The sequence below is a fragment of the Motacilla alba genome, chromosome Z (genome assembly GCF_015832195.1).
Source record: "Motacilla alba alba isolate MOTALB_02 chromosome Z, Motacilla_alba_V1.0_pri, whole genome shotgun sequence".
In the NCBI taxonomy this organism is placed as follows: Eukaryota; Metazoa; Chordata; class Aves; order Passeriformes; family Motacillidae; genus Motacilla; species Motacilla alba.
The window spans coordinates 62,422,365-62,435,747 of record NC_052046.1 but is presented as its reverse complement, the minus strand read 5'-3'; the positions used below and the strand labels follow the sequence as shown (position 1 = coordinate 62,435,747).

Genomic DNA, 13,383 nt, shown 5'->3' with positions numbered 1-13,383 from the left:
TTGGGGCTGCAAGCATCTGCACATGAGCTCAGCTCAGTCATTGGTGTTCTTTACAGAAAGTGGCAGTCAGTTCTGTGCGGGGGACTGAGATCAGTTTTCGTTTGAGTTGAGAAAGACTGCATGCATCTCTTTGCATGTGGGTGTGAAATTCAGCTCAGGACCAAGGCAACAGCTCCTACCACTGAACTTTTAACTGATGCTTGAATGTTTGCCAAAGCTAAAGTTCCATGTTCTTTTTGTCAGCATTTGTTCAAATACGGAGCAAAGTCCATGCATCTGAATTAGGATAAAATGAAATTAAAAGTATTTCATTTTACAAATTGGTTGAGCACTGGAGTGGGTTGCCTTGGAAGACTGCTGAAGTCATGGCATGAGGTGTCTCAGAATAGATTAAACCGATGCAGAGGGGCTGGGAAAGGCTTTCCAGCAGAGTTTCCCTATGCATGAGGTACGCCTCACTGATGAAGCATTTCTAAGGCAAATGGAGCATGCAGCAGCCCAGGGATGACCTGTGCTGAGGCATAATGAATTCTTAACTGGTGAAGTGAGACATGGTTTGGAGAGGGCGAGAGACCCCAGATTACGCAAGCTCCAAAGATTCAGATGCAGTTATATTTTGATGTAATTCTGATACTTGCTGATGTCATCAGTTGTAGCTTTTTGACAAGCCCAACAATATTATACATCAAAATGTTATACAATACAATCTTACACAATCACAAGGACAAGGTCAAAAAATACTACAGTATTTATACCAGTCTCAGTTGGCCTTTGTAAATATGCCAAACTGTTATTTTTTTGTATTCCTTTTTTTTCAAGAAAAAAGCAGTAGGCTTTCTGGAAAGTGAGAAGTTTAAATATTACACATTTGTGAAAAGGTCAGATTCCCCTTTGTACATACTATTAATGTGTCAAAGTTTTGTTTCTCTTACCTGAAAGGGCTATCTGGAGCTCTTTAGAGAGTGGTGATTGACTGTGAAGTCAAACATGGAGAAATTTATATCTGAGTTCATGAATGGTGAGGTTTTGAAACTCATAGTTGTGTTGATTACAGATTTTGTTTCCATGATAGCAGAGTCATATTGTCACCTGAACTTTTTGTCATCTTTAGGTTTCGGCATAGCCCAAATTCCTGGTACTTGAGAGACTGGACCATTCACAGCTGGATCAGACAGTGCTTAAAATATGGCGCTCAAGATAAAGCCTTATACACAATACAAAACAAGGTAAGTTTTACCAAGGAAGAGGCACGAATATATTTGATTGGCTATTGATTCAAGTGTGGCTTGACAGGAATTCCTGTTGCAGCCAGGGCCTGTAGACTGTGGTTTTAAGTTCAGGTTTCTTCATTACATGACAAATTACTATTGCACTTGAATTTTAGCGATAGCCTTTTTACAGCATTTAAATCCTCTCTTTTCTCAGAAAGCTCTTTGGTTTTAAATAGTGTTAGTGTCCAAAACATATTAATTGCAGGGGACAACATATTATGCAGGCATAATAACGTGATAGGCAGTGCTCTTCCTTGTCTGAAAGGCTCAGATGAAATACTAAAACAAATCCAGTGCATCAGAAGTTGGAGGGCCTACATCGCAGGAGCCATGCTAATCTCTTGTGTTACTTATGTACATTGCATCAGTGTGGAGTGTCGTGGTTCTGCTCTTTCTCGTATCTGCAGCACATTTGCACACAATTTTTTTCCCTTCTTTTCTTCAGGTTCAGTATGGAATTTTTCCAGATAATTTTACATTCAATATTTTGTTGGATTGCTTTATAAAGCAGAAGAAATATGAAGGTAAAAAAAAAACACATACCAATACTTCATCCTTAGCTCTTATATTTACAGAGCTTTTCTTTAAACTAAAGTCTTGTAGCCATATTTTTTCTAAATTCATCATAAAACACAACTTCACCTTCCCTTGAAGTATTTTCTGCATGCTTTTTCTTCCCTTTTTTTGGGATTTTATTAATTTTATAGTTTTGAAACTTGTGAGATTCACAGTTTCTACTATTACTAATCCTATTGCAAGTGTAAACCATCTTCTTCAGCTACAAGTCTGATATATGTGGTAATGGTATGATAGGACTTATTAGTGACAATTAATTAGAATGTTACCAGAATCAAAATGTGTGTTGTTATTCATCTTCCATACATTTAGCTGTTCAAAAAGCTTAGTATATAAATTATTTGTGTAGGCTTTCTGTCTGTCACCAGAGGCAGCCAGCTATGCTGAATTGTCATTACTGGGGCTACCTTTCATTATTGACTGTTTAAGTGTTTGGATGAGTCCTATCATGTTTGATGACAGATACTAATTTTGAGGACTGATTTTAATTTCACTTCAGGTTTTCTAGTACTGTAAACTTGCAGTAAGCTTTCCTTTACATAAAGCTCTTATAAAACAGATAACAGAAAGGAACTGAAAGATTTTGCTAAACAGCAAATTAATACATGTGGGGTTTTTTTATTTTGAGACATAACCCCTCCATCTTTGAATTCCCCCTTATTTTATCCATATTTCTGTTCTGTGTGAAACTGAACACCTTTTTCCAAATTGTCCTTCTTGATTGGGAGTGTCACTGGAACTCTATGTAGAACTCCTCTAGAGCACTGTTTGCTGAATAGACCACTGTGGGTGTTCTGTGACAACATTTCTTATCCTTTGTACTCTCTTGTCACCCTAAGGCTAATGAAGTTAAGCCAGTCTTCTCTTGTTTGTAATCAAAACACAGACCAAAGAAATTTTTTTAATGATTGAAGAGCTAAGGAAAGAAGAGCCAACTGAAGTGGGTAGTGCTAAGATGATTTTAAGAGTACCTTGGCTGTAGTTTCATGCTATTCAACCCCTTCTTCCTTCTTGCAGTGTGTTTGAGCAACCCAAAGGAATAAGACTAATTTCTATAGGTGTATTCTAGTTGCAAGAAATGTTTAACTTCTTCTTCAAAGCATGCCTGTTTCAAAGCATACCACAGCAATAAAGCGTCAGTAAACATGAGTGGGTGCAAAAGGAAGATATGTATTGGAAGCTATGCTAATTAATTATCGTTTTCCTCCATAGATGCTATGTCAGTAGTAACAGAGATCATGCTCCAAGAAAGTTTTGATGAATTATCTACACAGCTTCTTTCTCTCTATGTTTTATACCAGTACTTGGCAACCAAGTCTGAACATACGGTAAGCTGACCACACTCAGAATGATACACAGAGCCTCTGCTTCCAAGTGTTGTGGTGCAGTCTATTAGACATTCAATCATGAACATATTTTATATCCCCTATGTTTACCTGGTGAAAAAAATGCTCCATTTTCTCATTATTTTTGCGATTGCAGAAGAAAGAAAGGAAGGAAAAAAGAAACAAGGAAGTATGAAAACCATCAAATCACTTGTCACCCCTTTCTCTGAAAGGGAGGGTGTGTAGGGATTTTCAGATGTAACATATGCCCATTTGAAGGATGTGAATTGATATTTCAGTTCAAAGCAGACTCTATCAATTACCACCAAAAAAAATGTCACCTATTTTATAGGATCCCATTAAGCTGAGTATTGCTCACCATTAGAGCTTGATACTAATGATGTTGCAGACTTATAAAGCATTTTTACTAGGATTTTTAGTATCCTGATTGGCTGTGGGTGTATTGCTTCTTATTACATATCTGTTTTAAAGTAATTTTGTTATATTTCTCCTATCTACAAGTATTATGGGTTTATTATTTACAGCTTACTCGCTTAAGGCCAGAATGACAGTTCAGGGTCTTGGAAGTGGCATTATTCTACCTTTGCAGAAGGAGCTCAGTCAGTAAAGGGGCTCAGTCAGATCAGCCATGATCTCTGTAGGAAGCTGTTTTTAATGAAGTTTACCTCAAGCCTTCAATAGCATGTTGTCATCTTACATAGCAAATGCTTGAAGCCTCCATCTGTGTTACATGAAGCATCTTCCAAAATGCATTTTACCAGTGCCTTCAGGTTTTAATCATCTGGGTTGTAATTTAAGTTTTCACCGAAGAAGAGAAAAGCACATTTACCTTTTTTGATATTTTCTTCATTGCCTAGAAATAAAGTGTGCTTAGTCACTTGTATGTGAAATGCAGAGGGATGAAAATCTCATTTTTTCCATTGTGTTTGTCCGTGTTTGTATAGCCGTACTACAGAGATAAGCATTTGTTGGTATGTGTAGTGTTTCATGAAAACTGAATATGCAAGCAAAGGTGGTGTGGACATAAGACATATTCAAGGCAAGCTTGTTTATATAGCTGTGACTTATTTAATATGCATTTTGAAATAATCCCTTCCAAAGGCAGCAATGAAATGATGTTTTTATTTGTATACACCATTCAAAGTACCATTCAACGCCCCATAAAGCTCAGAACCAGTTTTCTGTGTTTGGTTTAAGACCTAGGGGTAGACATAGTAAGAAGAATATTCTTGTAAAATTTCAACCACTCACGTTTTAGTCTTCTGCAAAGAGAGTTGTTCCTCAGTACAATTCATACTGTTCCTCAGGATAGATATGCTGTAACTGAACACTGGGCATATTTAATGGTTCTTTATTTTATTGCTAAGATGTGATGAAAGCCATGCATGCTGTGTTTGCTGCCATTTTATATTTGTGTTTGTTAAAGGAGCACTTACTTAGTTGATAAATTATTTGCAGTGGGAAGAAGAGAGAAATATTGGAGCTTCACTATTGCTTACAGGTCTAAAGCAAAGAAATACTGTGGGTTTTAGTTCCCAGCTCTACGGCTATGCGTTCCTTGGTAAGTTTTACCTCTCTCATTGTCAGCTTTCCCCTCTTGTCTTCAGTGGCTGAATTAAATTGTCATCTTTGTTTTATTCAAATGTAATCAAGGAGAAGGCAAAGGAAAAAAAGAAATAGTGGAAGGACAATTTCAGAGTTGCAAGTGAACCTGTTTTGTAGAGGAGGGTAGAACTGATTTGAATTTGATTCACCAGACAGCTTCAAAACAAATTTTAGGGCTCCCTGCATGTTTGGGCTAGATGCTGAAAGAAAGAAGATATTCCTAAATAGCAGTGGGATTGGTTTGTTGGTTGACCAACAAATTAAAAAAAAAATACCCTAAAGTACAGATTTCTATGACACACATTATAAGATTATGGACAACAGACTCTTCTTCTGGTTAATAAGTGTCTTAAAATAGTCTTTAAACCTTGTGAGACGGGAGAGCACACCCTGAAAAATGCTATGTTTAGAACTTCTGCTAGTCACTGTAAAGTGAATGTTGGGGTTGTGAACAGCAGATAGCAGTGCCTTTGTCCTGTATCTGTTAAGCAGTCTTTGCTGTTAATAACTAGCTATATAGTATTAAAGAGAAGTTAGATCAGAGTGTATTCAGAATTGAAGGGAAGGGAAATGGGCAAACAATTCTTGAATATCCTCTGAATATTTAGTGGAATATGGTACAGATAGGTTTTGTTCTTCTCTACAAAATGATTATTTACTATAAAGTAAGTAGTCATCAATTTATTGTAAATTTTTGTTTCATTAATGCATTATTGAGGGTAATAAGCAAATTTGTTCTTCAAATGTCACCTCAAAATATGATGTGTGGTGGCAGAGTTAGGATGCTGATTTGTATTTATCGTGGCTGTATAACAAAAAAATTAATTTTCAGTCAAAAAGAGGGATAAATGTGAAAACTAATTTGAAAGCAGGATTTTTCATAGCACTGTAGTTTGTAATCCAGTGGAGATACTGTTACAAACAGGGACTTTGCTGTCCAGTTGGAATTCCAGTTGGAATTTGGAGAGTTTTAAATGTCATATAGATTGGTGGAACAGTGGCTGTATTTCAAAAATGTGCTTCTCTTGTCTAAAAGCAATAGTGCTTGGTCCATGACATTGACATTCAGTGGATCAAAAGCTATTTACTGTTATGTCACATATTCCAAAGTCTTGCCAACACTAATGGAACTGACCTCTGAGAGAGTAAAAGATGTCTACAGGCACAGAGTGGCCTCAAGCACCTCAGCTATTTTAATTTAGCCATGGTCCATAGGCTTTGTCTGTGCACTTTTTACCTTTCTTTTCCTAAACTGTTCTCTTTCATGTGAAGAGGGTGTCTCTCATAGTTTTGTGTTATTATAGCCAGAGTGCAAATTGGATTGAGAGCTTGGGTGCAACTTCTGTAAGCTACACTTCAAGAGGTGTTATCTGTTTTGCTGACAATAACAAAATCAAAGCCCAAGAGTGACAATTATTGTAAATTGCATCTACTACCATGTGATGTATGTTTTCTCTATTATGCAGGAGTTTCATGATCTCAAGTAATTACTGTCAGAAGAAAAGCCACATTGCAAGTGGTGCAGTACGTCATAGGTCCTGCTAAAAGCAATGAACACCTTGTAGCACAGATTGTCTTATATCAAGAACCAGAATTTCCTTTTTGGCAGGTGTCCCGTATTTCCTCTTAGGAAGCCTCAGCAGAAACAGGGGCAGTAAACTGAGCACTTAGCCATAACATGTACTGTTAAGGGTGAGTAAACCCTAGAGGCCACAGAGGTAAATATGGGGAATCAGATTTAGTGCACACATGCTCCACAGTCAGCTGAAAGCTAAGGAGACATTTGTCTGAGATCTTCAGGCATCCTTCTACAAGCTGCTGCTACAAAGCCTGACAACCAGAAAACCTGGCCACTTCCTCTGATTTCCATCTGAGCAAAATTTCTGGGTGAGGAGGAATGAGGAGGTACCGGAAACATGCACATAATTAGATGAAGTTGAGCAAAAAAAAGCACATTAAGAAAATTAGAGCAATGGAAATTCTATCAGAGCAACTTTGTAGAAGTGTGTTGTTTTTATCACTGAAGTGAAGACACTTGCTGTTACTGCTAGAAACCAGAGCCAGCCTATACAGGTTCCATTAAGATTCAGATTTTGAAACACTAACAGTAAGGTGTGTTTTTATCACAGGGAAGGTGGAGTTGACAAAAGGATTAAGAGCTGTATACAATCTAATGCCACTCATGTGGACACCTGGATATTTGAATAGAGCCTTGCAAGTGATGGAGAATGTGGCTTCATTGTCAGGGGACATCAAAATCTGTAAAGAGGCTGTAAGTATAAAGGCTATATCCTACTGAACAAGGGGAATTTCCTATAAAACAAACTTCAGTAAAACCTGTGAATTCTGTGCCTTATTAATGAAAAGATGCCCTGCAAACTTCAGAGACCTTTACAAGACAGGAGAAGTAATGTTTAGAACAGAATCAGTGCTTAAGTTGATGAGCCAGTGATAATGTCTGCTGGCATGTCCTTGGCAGTGTGTGTGTGCTACTGCCACAGACCATTTAAGTAAGTTTTCTGAGCCTTGCCCTCCTTTTAGAGACACCTGCGTCTGTGTCACAGGAAACACGTGTCTGCAGGGATGGGAAGACACCTTTGTTTCTCAAGTTTTTGAAACTACTCAGAGACATATTTCTTAGCAGTGAGGGTGAACTGTCACATCATCTTGTTCTTATGGCTAATTGTTTGTGTTCTGTGCCCTCAGATGATGTCCTGAGTGGTACTGGTCCAAAAAGCCAACAGAGTGATTTCTAGAAGGTTTGTACTGCCCTCAGTTGGGAGGATGGCTAGATTCAGTCCATTTATGAGGTCAGCACTACCTATGGGACTTGGGGCTTAGGAGTGCTGTGGGCAATCTGGTTGATCCTGGAATCAGACAGCTTACAACTAACTTAGTATGGCACTACCACATGGGCTGGAGCATAGAAACATCACTGAGGTCTCTCCTTCTTGGTACTTTTTCCTGAAGGTGTCCCTGAAGATGGGAGCCTCCCTTTTGCTCATGTCACTACTAAACTTGCAGTCTTCCCTGACAAGCAGAAGTCTGGGGCACTGCTCAGCAGGTGTTCCTACTTATTGCTTTATTTTCTGAAGCTTCTCAGTATAATACTGGACAGTCCAAGACAGGTCACATCTGCGACTTCCACCGACTTTGAGTTACCTTTTCAGGTGTGGTTTTGGAGGTATCTTTCTTACTTCAAGTTTGAAGAACTCAGCTTAATACACTTGTGATTTTTTTTTCCTGAATTCTGAGGAATTCAGGAATTCCTCATCTTGCTCTGGGTTGTAGATGGACATCCTGGTGTTGAAACAGGGCTGTATGTCTCTGGTACTGTTGGTCCATAGAAGATTCTATCTGTCTGCATACTGATACTCTAAAAATAGTAAATGCTGTTAATACCTAGAAATGCTATCTGTATGGAGGTACTTTTTACTTTGTTCAATGAATAGCTAAGAACTTGTAAAAGAAAGCTCTTGCTGATTCTTTACCAATGCTGCATCTCTGTACATACCAGTAGTAGAGCCCAAAAAGCAATGTGTTGACTAAGTGAGAGCCACACACTCCAAGATCCCAAGTGAAGTACAAAATTCTTCCCGGATTGTATTATTTCCTTTTTGGATTTTGTTTTCTGTTTAGCATATACAGAAGTAATCTCAAAATACAAGGTAATTCATTAAGTTGTTTGAATGCATGACAGTTGTGTTACTTCGATTGTATTTCCAAACACTTGATTCTAACCATGACAAATGTGATTGTTCAGATTGATGCCTTGGAGACCATTTTGCAGTCTGTCCATGAAGCCAAACCTGATCCAGAATCTGCTGAAGAAGCCAAGAAATTAGAGCAGAAGTCACAGTGTGCAGAGTCAGAAGAAACAGAGCAGTCTAAAGTACCTGAGTACTACAACCGATTCAAGGTAAGACAGTTTAATTTCTCTAAATATTCTAAGCTGTGGTAGATCTCTGTGATGCGTACTAGAAAATACAGATGCTGGCTTACTGTGGCTGGTAGACTGACGCCCTTTCAGTGCATCAGGAGTTCTGTTTGGCATTTTTTAAACTAATGTCACCTTACATTTTCACTTCTCCAAACAGGAAGCAGCAGCCTACAAAGACATAAATGCTCAAGGCTACTTGTCTTTTGTCTGTCTGCTGGAATTTTATCTTCACTTTTCATACATGAAAATGATAACTCCAGTCCTGTTTTCAAAAGTGGTATGTCTTTAGAGACCTGTTGTCTGACCTTGTGTGGGCTCTTGCCCCTTAAAATAAATTGTAATGGGCGTGAGACTACCCTGAATTTATTGTCCGTTTGTGTACATTATAATTATGTTGTATGGATGGAATGTTGTATCTTGAACTTTCAGACTGGAGAATTAAATCAGGTTCATATCACCTTCCTTTTATCTTTAGATTGTTATCATCAGCATGATGATAACATTAAGAAACACAGAAGGCTGTTCATTAGGACACGTCTAAATAATAAGTGCATTTAATTTGATCATCTGATTTAATTTGATCATCTCAAAATTAGCTAAATGAGCTAATTTTACTTTATCAACTCTGATTTGTGCTGTGGTAAAAATCAATTATTTCAGGTTGAAACTTACCTGGCTTACAGTTCCAGGAGCAGTAAGTACTCTTTCCATAACCCATCAGTTTCCATTGTTTCTGCTGGATGGCTGTGACCTTGGACAGTTGCTGGATACAGACTGTTCTGAAGAAATTTCAAAAGTTAAAAGACTGTATCCTCTGGTTTCAGCTCTCACACACACACATGCTCTTTTCCTTGCTTAATTTTTTACTTACATAACTTTGCCACTAATCTTTAGATATTAAACTTGTGGTTTAGGTAGTTAAAACTTTTTGATTGAAGTGTTTGGGAATCAGTGGGTATTCAGCATATGGTGATTAATGCCTGGATGAATTTCAGTGAATTAGATAAACACAAATGTCCTTTGAATGAGGGAGTGAGAAATTTTTTATGTGTCTCTTATTGTCTGTCCATTGTCTAGCCTTGAAGAAAATAGTGCAGAGTGCTCAAAATGAGGTCTGAATATCAAACTGGGGACTAGTGCCAAGAACCTAGTTTTCTTCTCAGCTCAACCTTTCCACAAATTCCATAATTAATTCTAATTCAGGCATTCCCTGGTGTGGCAGTGAGTGACCTTTGGCCAAAAAACTAGCCCCAGTGTTTAAAATCTGACCAGGAAAGTCTGAATATTAGAAAGACATAGCTACTATGTGACATCTAGGCATCAAACAGTAATAAGCCAGAATCTTTGGTTGTGTGAATGAGAAGAGGAGCTCATGAGTTAGAATGCTAAGCCTCAAGGAGTTCCTAGATTCTTCTCTCAAATCCATTAGGCCAACCATAGTGGCTCTTTTCAGTTGTGCCCTGGGACACTTACAGGTGTAGTTCATGGTGCACTACAAATGCTACGGGTGTGAGGGAAGGTGGCAACTCTGAGTCATGCTGGTGATGTGTGCATTCCCAGCTGCTGTCCTAGGACAGATCATCTGCCCCTTCTATGTAATCCCAGCAGAGGGTTTGCACTTCTAGTGGTGAAAAAAATTCAGTTGCACTTTGTCCAGCCCTGCATTAATTAGCCAGGACGTCCCAGTCTTTCTCCATAACCTCAAATCCAATTGCTTCTGCCTTCTGCACTCCCAATTCTGCTTCACAAAGCATACACCTCAGAATGCAGGCAAAAGCATATAGTTTTGCTCCAGACATACACATGCTCCTCCGTGGTACTCCATGGAATGGCCTCTGTGTCTCGTACCAGCCTTCAGAACAACCATTTGTAAAGTTCCTGAAAAAGGCATGGAAGTCTGACAGATATGGATGTCTTTGCTTCCACTAAAAGAAGAGGACCTTAGGGCATTTGGCTCTTTCCAGAAAAAGCTGTTAGAGTTGTAATCTAGACTCTGACACTCATTTGTGTTGTAACTACGTGTTTTCAGATCCTGTATGCTGAGGCACACTATAGTGTTCTTCAGGCAATTCTTTCCATCTGTGTCAATGATCAGTAGGAGGCAAACATTTTATCACATAAACGCTGGGAACACCTTCTCCAGAAGCAGTGTGCCTTCTTCCCTAACCTGTCTGCATGCAGAGCTTTGTAGACTGCTTATAAAAATCATGATTTAACCATTTAAGAATGTGCTTTTTTGGTACCTGTGGGACATCAAATCAGTATTACTAATGTATAAGAGAAGAGCAGGAAGTATTCCAGGATACCAGTGATACCAGTAATGGCTTAGGAGACAAGACCTGCTAGTTTACAGTTTATTGCCTTTTTGTATTTCAATTTCCTGTATTTAAGTTCAGCCCCTTTTCAGCACATCCTTGGTAGAGTTTAATAGGAAGAATGTGAATGATCTAAACTGTTACATATCTAATATATGAACACAGTTGTCAAGTTTCTTCCCCAAACCCAAGCTGTACAGTCTCTTCAGTTTTCTCACTGATGCCTTGTGTACCTACTGAGACTAATACACTGAAGTACTTCACTGAGTTTGGTTTTAGTCCATTAGCTTTGAAGACATTAGCTTTGTCTTCATTCTTTATCATAAAATCAAAAAAGAGACAGAACCAAATATGCAAGCCACTCAGACCTGCCTGTCTAGCATTTTAAAGAGTCTTTAATCTGCTGTCTGTTCAGTTCAGACCTCTGAGGTAAAACCCAACAAAGCCTGCAGTTGTGTTGGCTGAGGGAGAGAGACGTGGAGAGGCCTCAGAGGGGACATAATAGTTTCATGCCTAAGAACAAGACAGAGCCTCCGTCTAGGAGCTATGGGGATATGCATTTGCAGATTATTGCCACTGTGAGCTTGGGTAAGAGGAACACTGTGGATCAGCTGCATAGTGCATAAACTTTCAGTGATAACTGGAAGTATGGATATCTGCATGGCTCAAGAACTGCCATTTTGTTTGGAGGAGAATGATCCCCACATCTTCATTTCATTGTACTGCAATGCAAAATGAGTTTCATTCAAATGAAGAATACAGATGTACCTTTCATTAGAACACATACTTACTTTAAACATTTTTGCAAGTGCTGGACTGGGTAAAATGTTTTATTTGAAAGGATTGGGAAAATGTGTTTTCACCTGATGAGTGAACAAGGCATAAAGAATTTTCCAGTGCTGTATCATCTTCTCCTTGGTTGTGTAGCTGCATTTTCAAGGCAATTAATCAGAATGTTAAAGAGCCATCAGGCTAAAGATCACAGAAATCCAGAAATAGTATCACTGGATGATTCATCATCTTAAGTGTATTAACATTTTATGCTGCAGGGAATCTATATAAGTAAAGCTTAAGAAAGGAAACTGGAGTTCCTTTCTGAGGCTTTGCTGTGTTTCAGTGTAGAATATTCCTGAAAAAATATCACTTACTTAAACAGTGTTTTATAGTCTGTGTAAGTGTAGTCACACCTCAGACACAGTAAGCTGGGAAGAAAAATTATGGGAGTTACTTAGTATGCAGTTAGAAGGAGAACATTTGAAGTGATGTGCACCTGTTGGGAGGGATGCTGATGCAGGCAGTGTGGATGAAATGTGAATGCAATTGGATTTGAGGCAAGACACAAACGCAAGGTGTCTAAATGATATTTATTGTGGCTGACTGGTCAGCTGAGCCTTGTTAATACCAGATAGCTGAACTTGGAAAAAGAGGAGAATTTGAATAGTTAACGAAAATGAAATTTCATTGGTTCCGTTTTGTTGCTATAAAGACAAATATTCTAGACTTTAGCATTTCAAGAAATGGTAGCAACTACCACAGTTGAAACACTTGTCTGTGTAGCAGCAGCAGCAATACTACTACTACTACTACTACTACTAATAATAATAATAATAATAATTCAGTGATATGTTGGTTGTAGAGAAGTATTTTGTGTCTGATTGTTTTGTGATTGACTGGCCTTCTCCTTGACACTCCTTACCAAATCTCTTTTTCTGACAGGAGCTATACTCCAAGCTGCATTCACTTGGCAAGGTTGAATCTGAAAGCCTGTTAACCCTGACCACCCAACTTGTCAAGGAGAAACTGCCAGAATGTGAAGTGGAAGACATTGCAAAATATGAACAGAACCTCAAGAAGTGGGAGGAACTACAAGTACTTCTGATTGAGAGAGAAAGAGAGATGAGAGAACAGGCTAAGCAGGAAATGGAAGCTAGGAAGCTAGCTAAAGCATCTGCTTAGTTACTGGAACTAGGAATGCAGTGGTATGCACTCCTCTGTCAGTGAACTGAAGTGCTTACCATTATTAATATTTCACTTCAATCATGCTGCGGGTGTGACTGCTGTATGCAAATTAAGCATCCCATTTTCTCTGTTTCGTGAAGTAAAGCACATGTGGTTTAGAAATCTTCATCCTGTATATGCTGTGTTTTCTTTCTACCATCAGCCAGGCAAGAGATGGGATAGAGACAACACAAAGAAACAAAGGCATAAGGAGTAGCTCGCCTGTGGTGAAAGGTCTAGAGGGTGGAAAGAACAAATGAAAAGGGAAGAATTTCCAACACAAGTTGTTTCAGTAGGGGTTTCTCACAGGAAAGAATGCCTTTGCTACTCTG

At 38.6% G+C, this 13,383-nt stretch overlaps 1 protein-coding gene across 1 annotated transcript in view; it reads left to right on the top strand.

The window, feature by feature from the left end:
• The window catches only part of MRPS27 (mitochondrial ribosomal protein S27), a 43,159-nt gene extending 29,979 nt beyond the window's left edge, over window positions 1-13,180 (top strand). Inside the window, exons 5-11 of the mRNA XM_038123916.1 lie at window positions 1,112-1,226; window positions 1,717-1,795; window positions 3,060-3,175; window positions 4,652-4,754; window positions 6,928-7,070; window positions 8,562-8,717; window positions 12,770-13,180. Of these exons, the coding sequence (XP_037979844.1) occupies window positions 1,112-1,226; window positions 1,717-1,795; window positions 3,060-3,175; window positions 4,652-4,754; window positions 6,928-7,070; window positions 8,562-8,717; window positions 12,770-13,009 (952 nt within the window). The 3' untranslated portion in view covers window positions 13,010-13,180. The remainder of the gene's footprint in view (window positions 1-1,111; window positions 1,227-1,716; window positions 1,796-3,059; window positions 3,176-4,651; window positions 4,755-6,927; window positions 7,071-8,561; window positions 8,718-12,769) is intronic.
• Window positions 13,181-13,383: the final 203 nt, after the last annotated feature.